Source organism: Octodon degus, unplaced genomic scaffold, assembly GCF_000260255.1.
Source record: "Octodon degus isolate 3935 unplaced genomic scaffold, OctDeg1.0 scaffold00043, whole genome shotgun sequence".
NCBI lineage: Eukaryota > Metazoa > Chordata > Mammalia > Rodentia > Octodontidae > Octodon > Octodon degus.
Window position 1 is genome coordinate 8,359,125 of NW_004524619.1, and position 25,513 is coordinate 8,384,637.

The 25,513-nt window shown below is 44.1% G+C and overlaps 1 protein-coding gene across 2 annotated transcripts in view; it reads right to left on the reverse strand.

The window, feature by feature from the left end:
- Positions 1 to 25,513, reverse strand: part of Cacna2d3 (calcium voltage-gated channel auxiliary subunit alpha2delta 3) — a 954,216-nt gene that overhangs the window by 170,889 nt on the left and 757,814 nt on the right. For both annotated transcript variants that reach the window (XR_002821195.1, XM_023715780.1), the window contains exons 21-26: positions 24,899 to 24,944; positions 24,672 to 24,769; positions 21,859 to 21,952; positions 17,029 to 17,124; positions 12,620 to 12,741; positions 9,458 to 9,538 (exon numbers count right to left, since the gene is read on the reverse strand). Coding sequence is in view for 1 of the 2 variants with exons in the window: in XM_023715780.1 (XP_023571548.1) it covers positions 9,458 to 9,538; positions 12,620 to 12,741; positions 17,029 to 17,124; positions 21,859 to 21,952; positions 24,672 to 24,769; positions 24,899 to 24,944 (537 nt within the window). In the remaining variant the exon portion in view is untranslated. The remainder of the gene's footprint in view (positions 1 to 9,457; positions 9,539 to 12,619; positions 12,742 to 17,028; positions 17,125 to 21,858; positions 21,953 to 24,671; positions 24,770 to 24,898; positions 24,945 to 25,513) is intronic.

The window sequence follows — 25,513 nt, forward strand, 5'->3', positions numbered from 1 at the left end:
GCTTAGCCTTGTTGGTCATTAGGAAAGTGCAGATGACTTAGTAACTGCCAATAGAGTTAAAGTTAAAAAGGCAGATAATAATGAGTGTTGACAAGGACGTGGAAAGAGCTGAACTCTCGAATGTTGCATGTGAATGTGTCTGTTAATATGATGGATAAGTTAAAAATTGAGAACAACCCAAATGCCTATTTACTTATCAGTGCCACAACAAAGAATATATCCATGTGATGAAATATTATTTGGCAATGGAGTAAAATGTGCTGATACATTCTACGGACAGATGGTCCTTGAAAACAGTAAGTAAAAGAAGCAAGCTTTAAAAGGTCACATATGATATGATTCACTTGATCTGAAATGACCTGCAATAGGTAAATCTACTGAGGAAGTAGATCGACGGTCCTGGGGCTCAGAGGAGGTATCAGATAAAATCAGGAGCATTCAGGGTGATACAGGTGTAGACTGGGGTGAGGTATCAAGAGCAGGGAGGGAGTTACGGCAGGTTTTTCTGGGGATGCTGAAATAGTTCTAAAATTAGACTGTGATGGTTTTACAAATCTGTCAACATATTAAAAGCTAACAGCTGCCTGCTTTCCATGAGTAGTTTTGTGGAGCAGATATTTTTCAGTAAAATTATAGAAAACAGAAGAAATGATAGCTTAGGCCTGCCTTTCTGGGCTACATTTTGCCAACCTCTGCTCTAAAGTACTGTATTGGTGCAAGAAAGTGAGTTTCAAAGTTGTACTATGAAAATGCAAAGATACTATAATGATACTCCCAGGTGTAAAGTTCTATATAGAAAAACATATTTAGTGAAAAGCACTGGCTAGTGAGTGGTGGGGAGTGTAACACTCAGTAATTCTTAATGGCAGCAACAGCCGTAATCACTGTGCAGCTAAAGATATTTTCTTGAGTACTCAACCATATGCACTTACCATAGACTATACACATGTAAACTGCTAAACTGGAGTCCATATCCATTTCTTTCACTCAACAAGGAAGATGGTCCTTGCAAATAGACTGAATCTGGTGTGCAAAATATTTCGGTCTTGGCTAATATAGTAGTCCCTCGCTATTTTGCGGTTCAGATTTCACAGGCTCACTGTTTCATGGGTTTTCAAAAAATATCTAAATTATTCATCACAGACTTTTTGTTATATCGCAGGATTTTGCAGTACTGTCCAGTATGTATATGTTGTTAAAGTTACATAGGTTTATGAGTTTAGAAAATAATTAAGAACATTAGAAATGTTTTTAAAAGTGTGGGAAAGGTTCATAAGAGTGTGGGAAGGGTTTATAAAGCCTGAAAATATATATAAATACTAAAATAAATATAACAGGGCTACTTCGTTGACTTTTACTTGTCGCGGGGGTGTTGGGAATGTAACCTCTGTGATGAATGAGAGACTGCTCTACTAGTCTTCTTTTGTGCTGATCAAATAAAATTCCATCTTTTGAAAAACTCAACTGTTCTAAATCCAAACTGAGGACCAGACAACCTCAATTCATGAATATGAAAACTAAGGCCCTGTAGCGATGGGAAAGGGGAAAGCTTGGCACTCACGTTTGAACACTCAGTTCACATTGAGCTTAATGTGCAAATCTTGTAGGGCCGGCCAAATAGCTCAATGGATTAAAGTGCCTGGAAGCAGGTGCAGGGGCCAGAGGTTCGATCCCAGCCCTGCCGTGCCAGCCCTGCCACCAGGGTATGCTGAGACAGTGATTGAGACTGGGTGTGGTGGTGTGCGCCTGTAATCCCAGCTCTTGGGAGGCTGTTAGCAGGCGGATCATGAGTCTAATCTAGTAGTGAGACCCTGATCACCCTGTAGACCCTTCCCTAAAATACAAAAAAAGGTGCAAATCTTACCATCATCATAGAAAGGGGTGGCTTAATGTTCCAATTCAGAAAACTCAAGATACAAGGTATGAGGTGTTGTTACCCTGAAATTTGGCTGCTGGTTTTTGTGTGGAGAATACTTTGCAGCTTTTGATGAGGTTTCCAAAGGGGCATGACTCTTGGGAGAGAGGCCCTGGAGAGTCAGAACAGAGGATTTGGTTTCTCAAAACTGCTATTTTTATTCTGGGAGCTGTCGGCCTCAGCATGCTTTGTCCTTGGCTACTGTGGCCCACAGCAGCTGTTCCACCGGCCAGCTAACTGGCCAGAGTTCTAACTCTCAGATTCTACTACAGACATTAGACACAGGAGAACCTACAACTGCATCGCTGACCTGCTTCCACAAAATTTGCCATTGTCAGGTCTACTATTTTAAGTCTCCTTTTGTTCCTGCTTTGTTCCCATGTATCCATTAAAAATAAAAAACTAAAAACAAAACCAAAAAGAGAAAAGAAACCAACTCCTAACACCAACAGCTCTACCTCATGGCTGATAACATAGAGCAAATGCTTGACAGATCCTACACCTCCACATACCTCAGCTACCCATTTGCCCATGAACTTTGGTCTGCAGATTCTTATAAATGGCCCCAAACCGGAGCGACTCATCTGGGTCTCAGAGTACCCATCTGGAACATGAACACAAGTATGGGGAATGACACCCCAGATCCACCCCAAATTCACAAGGAAGTCAATTTCCTCTGTGACCGACCCTTGCACGATGGCTATATCTCACTGCTCAGATTTTCACAGGTCACTCAGGAGAGTAGCCTCCCTAACTGTCACCCACTGTAAAGGGGCCCTCTCCGTGTATCCATACACACATGTAAATGAGAAGTATGAGCCTCCCCCTTTGTCACTGCCAACCACACTTCATCTCATTTCCCTCTGTTTTCTAGAGATCCCTTACCATTACCCTTGCTCCCTCCTGCCGGGCCATTCATGGACGCTTAGAGCTGCCTGCATCTCCAGCTCACCTGAGCTCTCCATTAGCAACAGGAGACGATGCAGTGTTCTCGAGCCACAGCAGCGCTGGGGCAGAGGGGTTCTTCCTCCTTCCCCTCCTACTCTTGGGATGGGTATCCACGGCGCCCTTGTCAACCATCAACCAACAACCTACCCCCAGCTGACTGTTCACAGCGGCAGCCTCAGCACTGGGTATGCAGTAGTTATGAAATATATAATCATTGAGCCATTTAATTAAGATGCAAGATTGTTTTTAAGATTTCTCTACACAGAGGAAAATGAATTGACCAACAGCAGGAGTTAAAGTTTGCTGTATGTTTAATCCAGGACCTCTCAACCTCACTATGACTGGCATTTTGATCCAGATAATTCTCCGTTGTGGTGCTGTTCTGTGCCTGGCAGGATGTGTGGCGCCACTCCTGTCCTTCACTCACCAGATGCCAATAGCATTCTTCCTGGTCAGTTTCTACAATGTTGCCAAATGTCCCTAAGAAGGTGAAACCATCTCTGGCTTGCAACTACTGACTTAATCACTACGGATCAACTTTGTAAAGGTAAGACATGTTCTTTGATTCGATTTAACAAACTACAAGTTTATCTCTGCAGACTTAACAGAGGATTCCTGATATGCTACTTGACTCATACATATCAACTATGTGAGATTTCCCCAAAGTAACCTGGTTAGGCTGAATGTTAAGCCCTATGAAATTCGTCATGCTGGGGAGATAGCTCAGTGGTATAAGTGTGTAAGTGTTTGCCTGTCAAGTGCAAGGTCCTGAGTTTAATTTCCAGTACCAAAAAAGAAATCCGTCAATATTATTTATTCAACTACAATTAAGGGCCCATATAAAACACTATACTCAGTTTAAACAACACATATGTGACAGGAGCTAATGGTTATTGATGTTAATCATCACTATTTTAAGTAGCTCATTAAAATAATCTCACAGAATCCTCATTTTCAAATTTTCCCTATGAATGGATCTAATGTGGTCTGTATTTCTCAAAAAGAAGCTGGCAGGAGAGGGTTTTCCCCTCCAAAAAAAAAAAAAAAAAAAAACACAAAAAACACCTTTTTATGTATTTAGTACAGGGTGTTCAGGGTCTCACTACATAGATTGGACACATAGTGATCCTCCTGTTTAAGCCTCCCAAGAGCTGGGATTACAAGCGCGCACCACCACGTCCAGTCTCAATCGCCTTCTCATCACGCCCTGGTGGCGGGGCTGGCATGGCACACTGGGCATGGAACCCTGGTCCCTGCATCTGCCTAAACAGGAGCTTTAATCAGCTGAGCTATCTGGCCAGCCCTAAAAAACCAAAAAAAAAAAAAAACTTTTTAATGACAGTCATTGACTTTTATAATTAACATCTCTAAATATTCGATATATAAACTATGCCTTAATACAGTAGTTTTAAAAAGTCATTTTCATAAGAAACCAATACCATAATGTTTATATTTTTTCTGGCAGTAGACTAGCTATTCCAAGCATCACAGTAGATACTCAGGCCTCAGAAAGGATTTCTACTAATGGAAAGCCAACAAGTGGTCTGAGATGACTGCTGTTAAGACACATCACATGGGTTTTCTATTCCTTGTGATACTGACAATAGTCTGTATCACTTTGCTATCATATGGGTAGACAGGAGATAGATGCTGAGTATTCCTCTTAGAATTTTAGTTAAGCACTGTGCTTTTCTAATCTAGTCTGTGAACTGTGTAAGCTTATGACCCATCTATGCTTATGTCCACCCACAGCAGGTTCATGAAATCCACCTTCCTCGAATAGCTTATTCAGACAATATTTTTCATGCATCTGCCATTTATTAGCCTTTGTTCCTTGCTTTGTAACAGAAAAAAAATGTAGGAGTCTTTGCCCTTAGAAAATTCAGTTACTCAAGCAATCAAACTAGAACATTATTAGGAACAATTTTAAATTGTGATCTGTTAAAATGTATATTTAAAATGAAAGCACATATAGTTTCTCTTGCATAAGAAACCCAAAATATAAACAAAGAGCAAAATAAAAGATAGATAGTAGGAAGGTAAATCTTTTGCAAAGGGGAAGAGAAGGAAGGGATGGAGAGAGAGGGGAAGGAAGGGAGTGAAAAGGGGTGGAGAAAGAAATTAAAATGCCTTACGTACCTATATCAAATCCCTGTGAGGAACATAATCATTATATACTGCCAACTTTCTAATAAAGACAAGAATGCAAATAACTCTGAATTCGTTAGGTAGTATTTTAAAAATTGAGACATCTGAACTTTTAACACAAGTGGAAATCAAGTATCTTGCATGTGTCAGAGGGAGCACCGAGGAGGTCAGAACGCAATCCGAGGATGGCCACACCTCTGCCTGGCTCTGCTCCTCCTCCCTGTGCACTCTCCCCCTCCTTTCCGGGTCAGCTGCCCCCTGCATGGCAGAAGCAGTGCCATGACTTGCTCTACAGGGCTGGGTCTCCTTCCTGAGAGCAGACTGGAGAATCACCACCATGATTTATAGGACTTATGGCACGGGGGCTGCAAATAACTGCGACAGTGAAGCATAACCATCAACCTGACGGACCTGGTAGCCACGCAGTGGGTTAGCACAGCACACCTCTGGTTATGCCTAGCTAGGTCATGCCAGGGTGAACTTGAGCACTGTATATGGTCCCAGGGCCCTGTATCCCTAACACTGTTTCCCTATGCTAAGTCGAAGCAGCCTTGAACTAAGCCTCTTTGTCTGCTGTGTCCCTCCACTGTGCTGCCCTGACTTGGTGCCTGCCAAACCATGGACTGAGCCTCCTGACCCCGTGAATCAAATCAAACCTCTTCTCCTCTAAGCCATGGGTGTTGGGTATTGTGTCCCAGCAATCGGGCAGCTGACTCATATAACTGCGTTAGGGAAACGTGGGTTTCTATCCATTCATTTAATTTATGAAATCATCATTGAAGGCAGGTCTAGGAGGGTCCAGATACTTTACTGAGCTATGCTGTAAAGGGCAGAAGAAAAGAAGAAGAAAATCTTTTCACCTCTTCCAGATGATTATTGACTTTTCTATTTACTAGCCCTACATAGACATGTCTGTAGAAGTATTTTACAGGTCTGTGAGAGGGGAGAGGAGACACCCATCATGTTGGCTCTCCTGGGTGGCATTACAGAGTGCCTGGAAAAGCAGGGCCTCATGGGGCATTTCCCACATGTCTGAGCAAGGGAATAAATGTAACTTAAAAATGGGGTGCCTCTCCATGCTATATTTGCATATTTCTTTATATCTAAGTATTTTCCGGTTTATTTTATCCCCAAACCCAACACAAGTAAAGGAAGGGAAGAAATGTTTTCAGCTGTACTTTATTTATTTCTTTATTTGGTACAGGGTCTCACTACACAGCTCAGACTCATAGTGATCCTCCTATTTTCAGCCTCCCCAGCCCTGGGATTACAGGTGTGCACCACCATGCCCAAACTTGTTCACCAGCTCAGCACACCTGGTGGCAGGGCTGGTGCAGTATGCAGGACCAGGGATTGAACCCTGGTCCCTACATTTGCCTAAGCAGGCGCTTAGTCCACTCAGCTATCTCACAGGCCCTTTCAGCTCTACTTTAGATGACACATAGAGACTCAAGACCTCACATTTAGCAAGTATGAGTGAAACCTATGTGGTTTTCCTCCAAAATTTGACTAATAATCCCACAGTCCAATATTTGCATTTCTAATACTAACAGGAATAAAAGGGACTGGAGGTCTGACACACTAATGTCCAAGGTTCAGGGGAAGCAGTGTTGGGTTAAGGGAAAATCTGGCCACTTCTTCCTTTGCAGGGGGAAGCAATTAAGAAAATGCAGCATGCTGGTGGCAGCTGCAGAGCTGGCAGAGCCCTTCTGAGGACAGTGGGCCATGTCACACACTGAGATGGATGGGGCTGTTTTCTGCACCAAAGCTGGCGGACAAATGGAAGCCTGCCAAGTTTCACCAGCATGGCTCCAAGCGTCATTGACAGATGGGCATCTGAGTGTTTTTGTTTAGGAAAGAAAACAAGAAAAAGGAAGGAGAAACAAAAACAAAATAAAATTAAAAAAAAAACTCTACCCCAAACAGATGCAAGAATTCAGTGAATATGAGCATTCCTGATCAGGCTTGAGAGCAGGGCAAGCCTTTCACAGGTCCTTGAGAATTATTCACAAAGTTGTCCACCTTTTCTCTCAGGTAAGTTTCAACTGAATATAGATTCTGGTGAGACCCAGGTTACTGATCTTGGCTGTATCTCATGTGCTGGTGGAGGAAGGCTGGTGAGGAACAAGCCATATTCATCTTCATCTGCCCACAGAAGGCTTCTCCTCCAATTAAAATGACCTATGAAATTGTAGAGAGGTAGCTGGGTGTGGAGGCGCACACCTGTCATCCTAGCACTCTGGAGGCTGAGGCAGGAGGAACACTGTGAGTTCAAGGCCAGCCTAAGCTACAGAGTTCAAGGCCAGCATGAACTGCATACTGAAGCCTTGTCTCAAAAAGACGTAAATAAATAGTAGAGAAGTAAACAATGTTGATTTCGTTTGAGGAAAACACACCAAGGCACATTACTGACTAATCACAGAGTGACACCATAGCTGAGCCCAAGTCAGTGGATCCTGGAGGATGTGCTGAAGAGACTGAAAGGTCCCCTGGGCATCACTGTCTTCATGGGACTCCATCGACAGCAGCCTCCAAGAGCAAAACCAAGCAACTCTGTTTTATTTTTTGTCTACCACAGTTGGAAAAGAAGGTCAATAGTAACCAGCTTTAAAAGATTCAACCTAAATACAGTCCCCCAGATGGCCCTGCCTCTTGGTGTTTCTCTGTAATTATCTTCTGAACATAGGGACCAGTGGACACACACACAAGAGCAGCAAAGAGGAGACTGCAGCTCCTGCCCACTCAAGGTAAGCCAGCCTGTGTCTCGTGGCCTGCCCGTGCTCTCTGGCCAGCTACGGAACTTAATCACAGAGCAGCCAGCCATCTGGAAGATGCACGTTCTCCTCTGGGCTGGATACACAGTCCTCTGGCTGAGTCCATATTTCACTCATACTCAGCCAAGCAATCATTTATGAAATGTAAGGCACTTGGCAAAATCCAAACATAATTTTTAAACTTCGACAGAGGAAGGTAGGATAGATACAGTGCCGTTAGGGCATACCTAGAATATCCTACCAGATGACTGATGAGAGAGAAATCTATGGAGAGGGTTTTAAAGAAGTTTTGGACCAGGCAGCTTTGGCTCAGTCATGTCTTTGACAGCTGGTGCCTGTGGCCCCTGCTCTTGGGAAATAACATGCCTCTGGAATTAGCTGCCTAGGACAGCCTGGAGGTAAGAAAGTCTGACCCCCTTTAAGCAAAAATAAATCTTGCTGAGTTAAATGATCTTGTCTCTTGCTTTCCTAAAGGAATACAAGACATTAAGTGACAAAATTTGAAGATAGCAGCCACACATTCTTGGAGCCCATATTGCCAGGCTGATTAATTATAGGTTTGGCTGGCTCAAGATAAGCTATAGGTCAGATGCATAAGGCTGTCTTCCTTGTCATATCCAATAACTAAGAATAACCAGGTGACTCTCCCCAGATCTTTCAGCCTCCGTTAGTACAATTATGATGCATAGACTAGGGCAGAAATAAAGTGGAGGAAAAAGTAGTATTTTCCAGCCAAACAACCACCACTTCAAACAAGTCTGCACCATCTGCTCCATTTGCTTTCCTTTCCACAAATTATCAGTGTGCAAAGGCAGAACTGTTGATGTTCAAAGTCACCCTAAAATACATCTTAATGAGGGAGGCTGCTAGAAAACAAATGACTCCCTCTGGCAAGGCCAGCCAATATCAGGCTAGGGCTTGGAGTGGATCACCCACCCATCAACCAAGGGGTCCAATAATTATATATCAGAACGGGCCTTGTGCCAGACGAGCTGTAAGGTCTTGTTTTTGTCAGCAGCTATCATCAAAGGAGTCCTTATGATAGTTGCTAGGCCAAATGCCACTCATAAAAGCTCCCCGCCAGCCACTGATACCTACTGACACTCCTGAGAACCGAGAGAAATGGAAAAAACCAGACGTAAGACTTCTTTGACAATTCAAGACTCTCAGTTATAAAATACTTTGGCTCCTTGAAACCCGGCACCCACAGATATATCTAAGTGTAATTCCCCAGGAGGGTGATGGTGATCAAAATCTCAGTCTCTCTAGAGAAGGACACACTTCAGTTTGCGATTGCCTGAAACAAACCCACGCTTTCCTTCTAAGTCCATTGTCATCCTTACGACAGAGAAGGAAACAACGTGAAGTTTCCTTTAAAGGAGGACAGTACACATTGTCAGGAAATTCTCCACAGCATGTACCAACTATCTCTCACTGGCTGAGCTTCACAGAAATTCTAAGAAAGGCTTCTGCTTTTGCATCAAACACCATCAGCCAGTAGAGCCTTCCGTTCTTGGAGATGACATCAAAGTGAGGAAAAAGTTACTTTGGCTCTATTTCTCCTTTGAAACCAACATTCTGTAGACTAAACATGCTCTACAGAAGTCGTTGACTGGCCAGGTAAGTAGACGCCTTGCTCCTGTTACGTTTATTAAAAAAATCCATCGCTCACCTGCCACCACTGGAGATTTCCGCTCATCTAGGAGCTGGATGGAGGTACTTGCTGTCACCACATTGCTTTTGTTGACTGTTCCTATAAAAAGAAAAACCACGATGACCAAGTTGGACATCATGCTGGCCCACAGCCACTAGATCTGCAAAGCGTTCTAAGGCCCCAATCCTGGAATCCAGAGGCTTCTGGCTGTGGACAATCGGCTGCTCTCCTAAGCCATTTCTGGTGGAGTCAGTGTGCTGAGTTATGACCACCTGCAATGGGAAGCATCCAGCTCTTCACATCAGAATCACAGACCACCTCAGGGGGCCTGCGTGGTTCAGTAATCTGTAGATGCCAATAGTAATGTTTTCTGTGTCAGTGGCCACATTTACACCACCTCGGTAACTATAGCCATGAAGGGTTGCATGGATGGGAATTCTGAAATTGTTTTATAATAAGGTGGCAACTGTAGTTCTGATTTGTTAGGTAAATCTCAACTGATTTATAAAACCTTAGTTCCACCTTCAGATTTTTGGAGCAAAACCATCATAAAGAGGGAAAAAGCTAGAATGCATCTTTTTTTTTTTTTTTTTTTTCAGAACCAGGGATTGCACTCAGGCCCTGGCGCTTGCTAGGCAAGTGCTTATTCTACTGAACCATCTCCCCAGCCCCCTAGAATGCATCTTTAAACTCTCATTAATGTGATAACAGTATGGCATTAGGATTAAGTGATTTTTTTTTATGACTAACAAGAGCTTCAATACCCAAGAAGTAAAGGTGAGGAGCACACATCCTGAACACCCACGGTTCCTATCTGATAGTCCAGTGCCTGCCTCAGAAGAGGTGCTCAGTGAATGTGGCTGAACGGAGTCCAATCAGATCAAGAAAAGGGGAAGGCAAATTTTCATTTGAATATGCTTATGACCCAAATGATTGAGAATTTTTTCCTTGACCAAGTCTAAGTAGCTTCTATTTTAGACAGAGAGAGAGAGAGAGAGAGAGAGAGAGAGAGAGAGAGAGAGCGCTTCACCATTATACTTTGTGATTTTAAAGATTTTCCTTGAATTTAAAGGGGCCGTGAAATCCCGTTATATCATCCACAACAATGCCACAAACCTGACCAATTTCCTTGTACCATATGCTATAGTTAAACATTCAGTTGAAAAATCTACTTCCCAAAACCAGGATAGCAACAGTTTTCATTAATAAGAATTTGGCTTTACCACGCATCATTATTTTAGGACAAACAGTGAATGACAAAGTGAATTGGTGCCCAGGGCTATCATTCCTAAGTGCATGTAAGTACAAAGCAATTCAGGGTCACTCTTGTCCACATATCCCTCCTGCACAGCACCAGGCAAAACCCTTTCCGATCATAGAAGGAACTGAATGACCCCATTTGGAGCCAGAAGAACAGCAAGCTAAGCTCATGCTTTTTTTTTGTAGAACTGGGTCAAAAAGGTAGTCTCATGAGATAGAAAATGATGGCATGTCTAGTGTAGGTTTGAGATGGAATGAGAAAAGTCCACTGGTCTTAGCTGACACGGCCAGAAATGAGCTGAAGGGTGATGTGGGTAAGAATAAAGAAGGAGCTTCAGACACTTGGAAATTAATATGCACAGAGAGAGAGAAAGAGAGAGAGAGAGAGAGAGAGAGAGAGAGAGAGAGAGAGAGACTACACACACACACACGCACACACACACAGAGCGCCTATCAGCAAAGGACAAGTCTCAAAGACTACTAGACAGAAGATCTAGTCCGAAACCCCACTCAGAGACTCTCATCACCAACATTCATTCTTCCCTTGAGTATCTCCTTCAGCTAGGAACTGTCTTCCCAGTGGGTCTAGTCAACTACTTACTGAACCGCTCTTGTCAGCACCTGCTCTGCAAGTTTCAAAAACACTTTTTCTGAAAACATATTCATTTGTGAAAAGGAGGAAGAACTGAGAACAGGGAGGGGACCTTGACACAAAGCCCTAACAAGTTTCCTTTAAAGTTGAGCTAGAAATGTTGCTAAGAGGTAGCATAAGAGGCCCTAATGTAAACCATAACTATACACTGGATTCTCTGGAGTAATTGGAGTTAATAGAACAAGGCCTCATTTGTCTCAGAAGCTTGTAGAATGCCCAGTGGACAATACAGTCTTATGCAGAGGGATCTCCAAATATACTTGATGTGGGACACAAGAAAAAGCCAAAAACAATTGAAAAGCATAACAGGGAGACAAATTTTCCTCAGATGGGAAAGGGGTCAAGAGATGGAGGGGAGATGAAGAGAGGAATTAAAATGTGTCGCATATACAGACCGACACCACATAAGGAATGGCTTATGTCCTGAGAACATGTACTAATAAAAATTTTTAAAACAAAACTGGTTGAAATAAGCCAGCACTCTGCTCTTTGTTGGAGGAACATGACTTTAATTTTCTTTCTTTATTTTAGGAAAGGGTCTATAGGGTGTTCAGGGTCTCACCACTAGATTGGACTCGTACTGATGTGCCTGTTTACAGCCTCCCAAGAGTTGGGATTACAGGCGTGCACTACCACACCCAGGCTCAACTGCAGTCTCAGCAGACCCCAGGGGAGAGGCTGGCATGGCAGGCCTGGGGATCGAAACTTCAGCCCCGGAGCCTGCTTGCAGGCGCTTTAATCCACTGAGCTATCTGGCCAGCCCTTAATTCTCTCATATCATAGCATCTTAGAATTGGAAAAATCAGCAACTGTGCCGCTCTCCTTGTCTCTGCAGCAGAGAGCCTACACCAAGTCCTTGGCCTTGCTGGTGCAAATTAATTGGGACCAGTTTTGTCCAGATAAGGAGCACGAACCTTGAAATGATAAGATTTGCTGAAGAGTCCAGTAAAAATGTCTGAACTTGCTCCAAAGTAAGGCCATAATAACAAACCACAATAACAAACCAACTCAGAGTATGGATTCAAATTCCACACAGTGAAAAATATCAGGTCCGCTTCCTGAAATGACCTTCATAAGGCCTCGGTAAGTAAAACCTTTATTTGACATGGGACTGTTCTTCGTGTGGAGCGGGTTCAGGATTGGCCCAGTACATAGCATTAACTCAGTGGAACTTGGCTCCCCTGTGGATTCAGGCAATGCCCCCTCGCTGTGCACCGTGTGCATGCGCAGAGCAGCAGGCCCGCCTTGCTTCCAACAGCGACGCCCACCTGTGCTGAAAGGGATGGAGTAGACGAAGCTCCCTGGAATCTGCTCGGCTGCTCTTCGGTACCAGAGAGGGAAATGGTCTGCATTAAAAATGTTCTCTTTGTCTCCAGCTTTCAAGAAGTCCCTGAAAACAAACAAGAAAAGCACCACACCACTCAGCTCAACCAGGGCAAACAGTATAGCTAATAACTTCCGCCAGGTGAAACCAGCGTTGGCTTGAGGAGCCCAACTTGCCGTTTTCATCCCGGAGGGGATCTGAGGCCACATTATGTCTGTACCCCGCACTGCTCAAAGCTTATCTTTGTGAAGCTCTGGAGGACGGATTCCACGGAGGCAAAGCAGCGTTTCCCAGTGGAGTTAGCGGTAAACCCCTCGTCCTAGGAAAAGCTTGCGCGATCTGAGAGCAGGCCACATCAGGACCCGTGCATCTTTCACCCCTCAACTCTGCGCTCTAGGGATAGAGGACTGCTTCCTACCCTTTGAGGACTCCTTCCCTTTTGGTCACTGGCTCTCCCTCACCTGTAGCCAGAAGGCCCCTGGCATTCTCCTCCCCATATGTTCTTCTCAAAGTCGTGTTCATCTTCTTTTAAAAATATTACTCACTTATGTTTAGTGGAGAAATGACTGTTGTGTAGAACTTACAGGGTACCATGTGATGTTTTGGTCTGTGTATACATTGCAGAAAGAAACAATCCAGGTAGTTCACATATATATCACCTGACTACTTACCTTTTTACAATGTGTGGTAAGGACATGAAAAATCCATGTTCTTAATAATTTTGAAAGGTAAATTATGAGATGCACTTTAAATTTCATGTGCACATGAATCTACGGAGTATAAATTCCTGTCCCAACCTGAGTCCCCAGCTTTCCGCTTTCTGTTTCTTATCTGCAATTACCACATGCCTTTCCAAGCCTCCCGAGACCTCTGTGGGTAGCAGCTTTGCTAACATTCATCCTCCCCTCCGCAGAACATTAAAAGTATAGTAGTCTCTCCTATAGCTTTGCTTTCTGAAAATGTTTTTACTGATAGAAATGAGAAACTACTGGTGATCAACCATGGTTTAAAAATCTTAAATGGAAAACTACAGGGAACAAAAAATTCACTTGGTTACTATACATTAGAAATTGTGCACCTCTGTGAGTATGGGGATGAAAACTTGTTGTTTTATATCATCTCCCTGTGGAAGGGAATCTTCCCTTGGTCCAGTGTGTCCATGCCATATATGCTGCCTCCCCATTAAGAACTTAGTTATTTGTTGTCATACCATTGGTGATAGGATCAAGTGCTTGCATTTAAGTAACCTGCACAGAATAGCTATACAACAGTGACCACAGCATGGACCTCACTTCATCTCACTATGAAAGTATCACATCATTTTCCACTATCACAAGAAGAATGGACACATCAGTTTTATTATTGTAATTGTTCTACCCATTATTGGTGATTATTGTTAATTGCCTCTCTGCGTAGTTCATGAATTACGCTTTATAACAGGGATGTATACCTACATAAGAATACTATACAGGGTGTGTGCTATCCAGACACTTGCTGAAGATGTGATATACTCCTTCTGGACAAGAGGGAGGTACTAAGCTGGAATCACAGTCAATGTTTGTTGATTTCATTTAGCTCCAGGGAGCCGTACTTACTCTGGTACCTCAGCACTTTACTTTGGCCATAATGGTACAACTCAGGGAATGCAGTGGCTACCTGCCTAGTCCACACTCTGCAGAGATCTTACACAAAGGGCGACCCATCAGGAGACAATGTGTAGCTGAGGGTAAAGGTCATCACTTGGACCAGAAATGGCACCATTTTCAATATGGCCATTTGCAGCTTGGTGTCTGACCATATGGACCATGGAGATACATATTTATATAGAGTTATGACTATTTGGTCTTCTAAACTTTGCATTTGACTCAGGACGTCTCCTCTAGTTTTAGGTTATGGCCAACTAGCACTCTCTTGATCTCTATAGGAGTATAGCACAGCCCACTGCTTTGACAGGAAACCAACTTCAGTAGAGGCCAGTCTCCAAGTTCTTAGACAGCTCTGGAAGCTGTCTCCCTTTAAGGTACACTAGCATGGCCAAGTCTTCTCTTAAGGTAGAAATGTTAGGGTCAAGAAGGTGGCTCAGTATGAATAAGCGCTTGCCTGGCAAGTGCAAGGACCTGAGTTCCATCCCTGGTTCCATTAAAAAAAATTAAAAAGGTAGAAGTATTATGCTTTCCAACATGCCCAGAGTCAGGCACTCAGCAGGCACTCAGATGTATGCTTACTGATCACAAGATAAATCAAGTCTTATATCTAGACAGGAGCTCCTGAAGTATTTAAAACAACCTCCTAGACCTCTTCTAGACAGTATTTTCCAGTTCCCTCAGACTCTCTCAGCAGTGTGGCTACCAGCCTATGTGACTGCTCCACTGTGCTAATGCTGCCTTCGATTTTTGGGCTGCTAGCCAAGGCCGATCAGAAATGGATGATATCATATCCGAGCTGCCTACATTTGTTTACTGACCATAACCAAGAATCCTCTCCAAAACCTTTTTGAAATTTTTTGAAAGCTGACTCAGGATTCAAAAGATTGCGAAGCCACACTGTCTCCCGTGTGACTCAAAATGCTGTGACTTCCAGGCTCAGTGACAAAGACAGGCTCTTCTGGGAACTGTTGAAGTCAGCGGTGATATTTCCGGATGTGAAAATCACCAGATATGATAAACATTGACATTTTGATTTTCACAGTTTTTAGACCTGAAACCCTGCCATCGGACAACTGGAGCTGGGCCTGTGCCTCCCAACCCTCGAAGGATTCTCAGCCACACTGTGCCAGGGACACAGCCACAGCTCAGCTGGAGGCCTGTGTGGCCTTATGTTGGGCCTCCATTGTAGTGAGATGCCCATAACCACAGGTAAGAGCCATGTAGCAGTTTAGGGTGCTTCTGGGGCTTTCTTCAGTCTTGGCAGGTGGGTTGAGAGCTCGATCAGAAGGTATGAAAGGGTCCTCACTTGGACTGGTGGCAACACACAGAGTCTAGGGAGGCCTGGAATGCTGTATCCAGAGAAGCAGGTGTGAGCCAAGTGCTTGATCTCTAGCTCTGGCATTAATGAGAAAGGGCCAGAAACTTGGATTGGAAACTTCAATATGCCTGCACCTACTAAGCAGTGACTCAGGAGGAAGGTGAGAGGAGACATCTGATTCTACAGAAGACCAAGGACACTCCTCAAAGGGAAAGATTCAGCTTGCTTCTGGATCCAAGGGACTACTGTAGTGTAGTATCATGTAAGGCAGGTCTAGGTTAGAAGCAAAGATGAGTGATCTTGGGTGAGTAGCTGACTCTCTAACTCCTCATTTTCTCATATACAAAATGGGAACAATAAGTCTACCAGGATGTGTCAGTATTACGTAAGATCCAATGTGAAATTTTTTTTTTTTTTTTTAAACTTGATCCATCTGCCCGTCAGCAGTCTTCTTTGTAAGGTCCTCTGGTTGGTGTCAACACCTCATGTAAGGGCCAAGCAGCACTGCTGAACTAGGGTTCCTGGAGCAGGAAACATTTCCTCCTTGGGCCCTGGGTAATTCAACCTCTCACAAATTAATGACCACCCTGGGGTTTGGTTCTTCATCCATGGTGCCCTGAACCTCAAGGTGTAGAGGGTTTCCTGGTGACATCTAAACTCACCTACTCTCATGCAAACACACTCAAGGTTTTGGGCTCAAGTCCCATTTGTCCCTAGCCCAATCATATATACTTATCAAAGAAAAAAATGGAATTTATAAGTGGGCTCAGAAAAGATTCCCGCTTGATGAGGGCCTAGCTCTCTGAAGGTACAGGGGCTGGTCATGGCCTAAGGAGCACTAGGGTGCTGGACTCGGTCAGCCTGAGCCTAGGGTCCCTCGGCTTCTCTTTGGCAGTGCAAGGATGCATAACCAACTCCTGCACCTCCACACTGTCCACCACTGGCGTATACAGTTCTCCAGTTGCCAGGCTAAGCACAGAGGCACAGAGGTTGAAGAAAACATAAACAAACAAATAACCAACAGATGGAGAGGCACAGGCAAGAATTCCTCAGCACGGCTGCCCAGCAGCTGAGCTTCCCGGAGCTGTGTGTCAGAGACCAGCTCCTCCTCCCTCTGACTTCTCTCCCAGAAGCTCCATCATGTTGCAAGCCTAAAATGACTCCCCAGAAATGAGCACTGCAGGACAACAGAGAAAAGCCAACAAGCACAAGAAAAAAGGGCTGGGCAAGGGCCAATCAGCAAGCAGACACATAGAAATTCTCTGCAAGCCTGGGGTGGCCTGAACTTTGTTTCTAGTGGTGGGGGACTGAAGCAATAAACTAAGCTTCCTTTTGAATTTTCCATCTCAGAAGCTCCCTGGGCCCCTGCAGAGGAGCCCTCCTACTTACTGATTGGTGAGCTGCTCGGCCCCCACAAACAGGTTGATTCTTGAGAGTCCCGTGCGAGTGCCAAGGAAAGCGACCTCAACGCCCTTGTCAGAGTTCCTGAAACAGAACAGCAGACATCAGGGGATGCTTCTAGACAGTAAGCAGATAATGGCTTTTGCATTTCAAGATGCAGAGAATACTTTACAAACTAGTAGCTTTGAAACCTGAACTTCCAAAGAAATCAGAGAAACACATCCATACACTGACACACTCATAGACACACACACACACACACACACACACATACCTCTGCACATACGTGTACCACACGCACATTACAAACTCACACCCCACTCGAGAGTTTCCATGGTAATATGTTCTGGAGGAATGAACAAAAAACAGCATGGGAAGAATGCATCTGCAGCCACAGACGTATCTTCACCTTTATGCCCACGTGCAGGCAAGTCCAGAGAGCTGGCTGAGGATGAGAATGACATGGGAGAAGAGAGCTTTGGGCAATACAGTGACCCTTGTTGAATTCCTATTACTTTGTTTAATGAAATTTTGTATCTTTTGTAATGCTTTTTTCTCTTTTTTTAATTAACTTTATTGAGAAACAAATAGCAATGAGACAATTTCAAAACCGATTAGTAGGACAGTTTCAATAATTAACACATTGCATATTGTTGTCTTCTTAGTGGTTATTCATAGTACAAGATGCAGACATGATATCCTGTCCAAACACTATTAGTAAAAATGTTTCTTCTCATTTAATTAAGAGAAAGTAGCTGTATTTCTATCCTATTTTGTATATACAGATACAAAATGGTCCTTCATTTGTATCCCCTTTTTTTGTTTAGTTTTGTCAGAGATGGGTATTCCATTGCCATTTAAATAATGTAGGTGCATTCAGCAAAATAATCTAATATAGTCCAGTAGTCCATAATAGTGGGTTATCTGTAGGACTGGCAATGTCAGAAGTTGTTGACTACATAAAAAGGAATTTAAAAAAAAGTTTTCGGGCCTCAATGTCACCAGGCTCTATTCTAGTTTCTGACACTGTTGTAAGAATCTTCTGTGCAGCTGAAAAAGCACCTGGGCCAGCGAACAAGTCTGAAAGACTCTACAGGCTGGACTTCCACACAGTTGGAATGTGTGGAATATATTTCCAGAGAATTGGGTGGTACAGACTTATAACATCTACCAGCCCTTATCCTCACTGCCAACCCCAAAGAGACGAGGAAAAGAATGATCTCTTCAAATGGCCCTGTAGGATGTCACACCTAGAACTTTTACAAAGAGTCTTATGGCAAATAACAAATCAGAAATGTATACAATATAACATGTCTACTTCCAAAGCAAATTTTATATTCAAGTGTGTTCGTTACAAGATCCGTGTCATGTATTTCTTCTTTCAAAGCTATAAAGGCCATTTTCCCACAGACATAATTTTATTCTAACACTAGAAGTTCAAAGATAATGCCAATTCCTGGGTTTTCTTCCTTGTCTGAGATATAGTAACAATATCAGCCAAAGAACTCTCCCTGCCATCTTCAGCACAAGATCCTTTACTGTCTTCGTCAAGGCAGCCACAACCACTTTTAAATATTTAAGAGATGCATAAAAACCAACACAATGCATTGGTTTCTGATTGTAGTGTGCACCAAGTTGCAAAGCCAGGTGGTCCAACTAGTTACACATGAGGACTACAAAGCAAGCCACTGTTTTAGGAAGCCTTAACGTGTGTCAGGGATGAATCAGTAATCTCCACCCAAGATTGTGAATTTCAAGAGAATGTTGGTCCTAGCTAAATCTTGGTAACAACCCAAATGCCCATCAACTGAGGAACAGAGAAAAATGATGTGGTATTTTTAAACAATAAGCATTACTCAGTTATAAACAAGATAAACTCAAGGCTTTTATATGTAAATGGATGCAACTAGAGAACATACTCATTAGTGAAATAAATCAGACCCGCACGTGTGAACATCGTATTGTCTCCCTAGTGTAAGAACCTGAAAGAAGAAATAAAATCTGAAAGGTACAAAAGATACTGTGAGGGGAAAGACACTGTTCAAAGGGAAGGAACAACTGGGATGAGGGAAAGGAAAAAAGAAAGAAGGGGAAAAGAAATACATATGTACATGCATAGGATAGTCTGAACAACTGTACTGCTGGTCTACTGAAAGGAGCAGTCAATTTTTTCCCCCTCTTCTTTTAAATTTTTTATAATTTTTGACTAATTTTGCATGCTAATATCTGAAAATCTGAATGACTAATTTGAAGACAACCATATGCAATATAACAATTGTGGAATTTCTCTCTCTCACTTTTTTTTTTTTTTTTTTTTTTTTTTTTGTATTTTAGGGAAGGGTCTACAGGGTGTTCAGGCTCTCGCTACTAGACTGGACTCTAGTAGTGTCCAAATAGTGATTCACCTATTTATAGCCTCCCAAGAGCTGGGATTACAGGCGAGTGCCACCACACAGTCTCAATTGCTGTCTCCGTGCACCCTGGGGGCAGGGCCAGCACGGTAGGCCTGGGATTGAACCCCTGACCCCTGTGCCTGCTTGCAGGTGCATAATCTGCTGAGCTATTTGGCCGGCCTGAATTCCTATCATTTTGCTTAGTAAAATTCTGTACTGCTTCTGTGGGTTTTCTTTTAACTTTTTAAAAATTCTCTTTAAAAAGAAAAGAAGCATTTCCATATTTCTGACAGCAAGAGTCCCAGGCAGGGCTTTGATTCCTTCTCAACCTCCCTGGGAACAAGACTCCGGGGGGGGGGGTAAGCAGGTCACCCCGAAACAGAATGATAATCGCAGGCTCTCCTTGGGTCTACAGACATCTGCCTCCCTGACAGCTCCACCTCAGAGACTTCCAGCTGTCTTATGCTTCATGTCCAGAAGCAACTCTAGCCAAGTTAGCAGCCTCCTCTCCCCAAGGCTCTGGTGCTTCCTCTCCAATGTCCAAGTTAGAGCCCCTGCCCTGGTGTGCATGATGTTAGCCTGGGAATGACCCTGGCAGCTCCATCACTCAGCCCTCACACAGACAGACTCAGCATCTTGTCCTGGAGTCCCGCTTCTAAGCGGACCACATGTACACCTCTTCTGTCTCTTCCCCCTGCTGGTGACAAGTGGCAGAGCATTTGCAATGCCTAGGAGCCTATACTATCATCTTTGCCCATGATACTGTGGTCTCCATATAGCAGGAGAGATACTTCTTAAAAGCTGCAAATCTCATACAGTACCCTTTTGTTCTTTTTTAAAATCATTTCTTTATTCATGTATTTGGTCCAGGGTCTTGCTACGCAACTCAGACTCCCTAGTGCTGGGATTACAGGTGTACACCACCATGCTCAGTTTGAGGGCCCGCATGGCATGCAGTACCGGTTATCAAACCTGGGCCCTGTGCTTGCCAGGCAGGTGCTTAGATTGCTGAGCTAGCTCCCCAGCCCCATCACCCTTTCTTAACAGCTTTCAATAACTCTGAGTTTAAAATCTGCAATTTTTTTTTCTTTTTTTGTATTTTAGGGAAGGGTCTACAGGGTGTTCAGTGTCTCACTACTAGATGAGACTCATAGTGATCCACCTGTTTACAGCCTCCCAAGAGCTGGGATTACAGGTGCAAACCACCACACCCAGTCTCAGTTGCCATCTCAGCATGCCCTGGGGATGGGGTCAGCACAGCAGGCCTGGGAATTGAACCCCCAGGCCCTGTAACTGCTTGCAGGCGCTTTAATCCACTGACCTATTTGGCCGGCCCTAAAATCTGTAATCTTTACTAAACTGACTTTCAAGGTCTAGATCCACTTTGTCCCTCTGCACGTTCATCTCCAGCGAATACCCTCCTGCCCTCTTCATTTCATCTATATTGACCTCTCACTCCTGGCCATGTGCCAAGAGCTCAGGGCCTCTGCACATGCTGTTCAGCTTTGAGCTGGGGCTCCCTCCTCTTTTCTCTAGGTCTTATTACAATCTAGTCTCCCCTCTTCTCTCAGTTTTATTATAGTCTATGTGTCCTTACTTTTTCTTCAGAGTGGCTAGTACAATTTTTAACAATCTAGCAGCATACTACATATCATAGAGATAAGGGCAAGGACGGCCATCCATAAAGATAAGGGCTCCATCTGTCCATGTTACTTCCACTTCATCAGCACTTGGCTTAATGTACTCAATACTTGAATGAATGAATGACGAATGAATGAATGGAAAAGAGAACAGAATGAGAGATAGGCCAGAAAGGAAGATACTAAAATGAAGAAACTTAAGAGGAGAACCAAGTGATATATCTCATGAGAGTATAAGCCAAAAGGCATGATTTAAAATTTCAGTTCTCTAATAGCTCATTTAAAATAATAGTTAAAAACAATCTGCTGTGGAAGTTCTCTAGTTAGTCTCTGACATCAACTTCCATTGGCTTCTTCTCTCTTCCCCCACCCTCCACCTTACAAATAAAACCACAGGGGCAAATCTCTCCCTTCCCTGTTCTCCTCACAGCCCAGCCTGGCTGGGATCCCAAGTTCCCTCAAGCCTGTAAAAGGGAGAAAGCTGTGGCAAGCAGGAAACAAAACGTTCCTTCCGCCGCTGTCTCCCTCGGAAGTGTCACCCTACCTCTGCGTACCGAATTTCATGTAATGCTGAAACTCAAACAAATTACATGTCAAACCCAGGAGCTTGCTGTCCAAGCCCACACTGCTAATCTACTCTAACTCTTGTGGTTTGGAGCTTTGGGGAAAATTAAAGAACTTTAACACCAAGCTCCTAACGCAGTTTAGTTCTTTAAACCATAACCATATTTTGGCATGTGAGTGCGGAAGTGGCCAGGGAAGGGGGGACACATGCAACCACTTACTCAGATTTGTTGAGGGCCAGGCTGGTCCAGTATGCTTCAATAGGGGCACTCACCACAGCATCAAAAAGGACTTCTTGGATCAACTCTTTATCACCTGGTGAGAAGGACGGAAGAGAAGACGGATTAGGCTAGGCCCCAAAGAAGGGCTCACCAGCTCATTTTTGTAGTATCTGTTACGTTGCTATCCATATGTTGCTTTATGTGTTAACCTCCCACCAGCCAGAAAATACGCAGCAGTCTGACACCTGATATGCACGTAGTGCAGGGCTCCCAAGGCCTTGAATGACAGGACGGGAAATCCAGAGCTTTGGGTGTCCCTTACTCCAGTTTTCTGTGGCCTTCTGCAGTTCATGCCATGGCCCAGCACACTGAGTTTCAGACCTGGGGCCTGGAAGCCAGCACTCTTCAGAAAGTTAGTTTTTGTCATGGCCATCTCTCTAGGACCACCTGCACAGCTTCCCTGTCCTGCTCTCAGATGGCTATCAGACGACCCAATGGCTATAACGACCCTTGTGACCATTTAAGAATTGTTTTCCCCCAAGGTGTGGTGGCACAACCCTGTGATCCCAGCACTCAGGAGGCTGAGGCAGGAGGACCACTGGGAGTGCGAGATCAGCCTGGGTTACATAATGAGTTCAAGACCAGCCCAAACTACATAGCAAGGCCCTGTCTAAAGAAAAGTTTTAATTTTAAAGAGGACTATCTGTCTCTATCCCTACAATTCCTGGAAACTCTGGGGAAAGGGCCACATAATGGGAACAGGGGAGAGAGCCTGAGTCTAAGAGCTTCCTAAAGCTCTCTACTCTCTCTGAGGATGATTATTCTTCTCCTGGTGTACACCAGACTTCACCTTGGCCAGGAGCAAAAATGACCAAGGCACTTTGCTAAAAAGTGAAAACTTGAATCAAAACTGCATGAATTAAGACACACTTATGCAGTGAAATTCTATGAAGTAATTCAAACAAATGTAATTGAAATAAATGACCAACACAAAGTCCAAAACTTTGATGGATGAATACAAGTGTACCTGTGATTGTAACATTATATGTATTAATACATGGATTATGCTTTATATAAACAGGTTAACATCCTTTATCTAAAATGCTTGGAACCAGAAGTGTTTCAGAATTTTCAGTCCTGGAGGCTTGGGAATAATTACATACATGGAATGAGATTATCTTGGGGAAGGACCCAAGTCTGAATATGAGGTTACTATACACTTCACACACTGCCAGGATGTAATTTCATGAGGCATTTCAACCACTTCTGTACATGAGATGAAGTTTCACAGTATGGATATTTTCGCTCCTGGCCTCATGGTACCACTCAGAAGTTTCAGATTGGGGCCATTTTTGATTTCAGGTTTGGGATTAGAGATGTCCAATCTGTCCTATATAATTCAACTATTATGTTGGAAATAATGTTACATGCTGTTTATGGATGCCTATCTATGTATTAGTAACATAAAACACAAGAGAACAATGGGAAGAATCAGAATGGTCATTCTCTCTGGGTAGGAGCTGGACCTGGCAGGGGTAGGCAGAAACGTCAATATTATCTGTACTATTTTATCCCTTACAAGTACCTCAAGTGAATAAGGCAACATAGTAAGCTGCAGGAAAACTACAATAGGTGCTTCACATTTTCTCCATTATAATACATATAGCATTCAAAAGTCAAAGAAAATGAAACGCCGGGCTCATCTGATGAGGGTTTTTGTTCCTTCCCCACCAAAGCTCATGCTCAAAAGGAAGCCCATTCCGTGGAGGTGTCATGTCGCAGATGCACACAAGCTCCTTGCACCTCCCACGGGATTGCTCCTGGGCCAGTCCCTAAGGTCACACAAGCCAGGCGCCTTTGATATCACTGAGTAAGGGATGTCGATTAGGGGGAGGTGCAGGTGTCAGGCCCAGCTCTAGCAAATTTCCTCCTCCCCAGACTAGGCCCTTAGAACTGCCTTTAACAGTAGATGAGATGCCCTGCGTTGGAGAAGTATCCAGCCTGCTGTCCCCACCTCTCAGCTCTGCCTCAGGACATTTCTTACCCGCTGAGCTCCCCCAGGGGTCCCACAGGTGGAGAAAAGAAAGTGGCACATACAGGAGCGGGAGCCACAACAGGTGCCTGTGCTAACTCCATTCTCGGAGAAGCAGGTTCTCCCCCAGCCTGGAGACTTGGGCTTTGTATGAGATGAACCTATTCCAGCCCTAGGTTTCTCAATTATAAAATAAGGGAGTTGGATGAGCAAATATTTTATTTTATTATTTTATTTTTTAATTTTATTTAGGACAGGGTCTACAGGGTCTCACTACACAGATCAGACTCATAGTGATACTCCTGTTTACAGCCTCCCAAGATCTGGGATTACAGATATGCGCCACCATGTCCAGTCTCAATTGCTGTCTCAGTATGCCCTCAGGGCGGGGCTAGCACGGCATGCCGGGAACCGAACTCCAGTCCCTGCATCTGCCTAAACAGGCACTTTAGTCTGCTGAGCTATCTGGCCAGTCCTCAGGGTAAATATTCTAGTCCCTCCCCCCCGTACCACTTTTGTCCTATCCAGATGCTTGACCAAATGGTTTAGTAGGAGTGCAAATCCAAGGCAAAGATTTAAACCAAGGTTAGAGACTGGAAGGGTTTGGCTAGCTCATGTTCTTCCTCTCGTTGCTGTGGGAAGCCGTTGTGGAGCTGAACATTATGGGACTGACAGTCTCTGCCAACTCAGAGCTTTGCTTGACAACCGAGGCAGAAATGGTTCTCAGTCCCCCACCCCTGAGCCCCACGCTCACACAGCATGCTCCTGGCGGCACACTCACACTGCAGCAGAGGCTCTTTGCCTTTGAGGTAGAGCTTAATGGCTTCCAATTGAGACAGATGACGGTGCTCGGGGTGCAGGTCGGTGTTGCAGTAAGACCTAAGAACACGGCAGAGCCCAAAACGAGAGCATGTGAACATTGATGGCATCGGAAAGCGAGACTCAGGATCCCACCGACTAAAGCTCAGAGAAGGCAACAGCACCGACAACGGGCTGTTGACACCTTACCATTCATCTGCCAGGGACACGTCGGGGTGTTCTAAGTCATGCAGGCCTGGAGGTCAAGGAGAAGGGGTTAACGGTTAGCATTGTTCCCTCTCAGCTTCCCGTGTGCCTCAGATATTCTAGGGTATAGATGTGAGGTGGGTGGACATGGGTCCCAAGGGAACAGCCCCCGAAGAGAGCTTCAGACAAAGGGCACAAATTCTCTCTTCAGACACCTTCCTCTCCATCTCCACCTCCCTCTACCAGCACTGCTGCCTTACTCAGCCTTATATTGCCACCCTGGATCCCCATGAAAATGTTAATCTCTGGGAATAAATGACACATCCATGAGTCCCTTGGGGGGCACCTAACAAAGCTGCAAGCAGTGATCCTGGAGCCCCTGTAGTCTGAGTGGGGACTTGGGCTTTGCCGCTTAACTCTTGTGATATTAGCAGGTGTTACTTTTCTTTTCTAAATGTCAATGTCTTCGTGTTCAAAACCAGAGTGATAATAATCCCCAACTGATGGATAGTTGTGAAGGTGAATTCTAGGGTGAATAGTATGAAATTGTCAGTGCTGAGCTGTTTTTGACTAGCAAGCATTACTAGTTGTTCTGGATCCTTAGTCAGTGGGCCATCT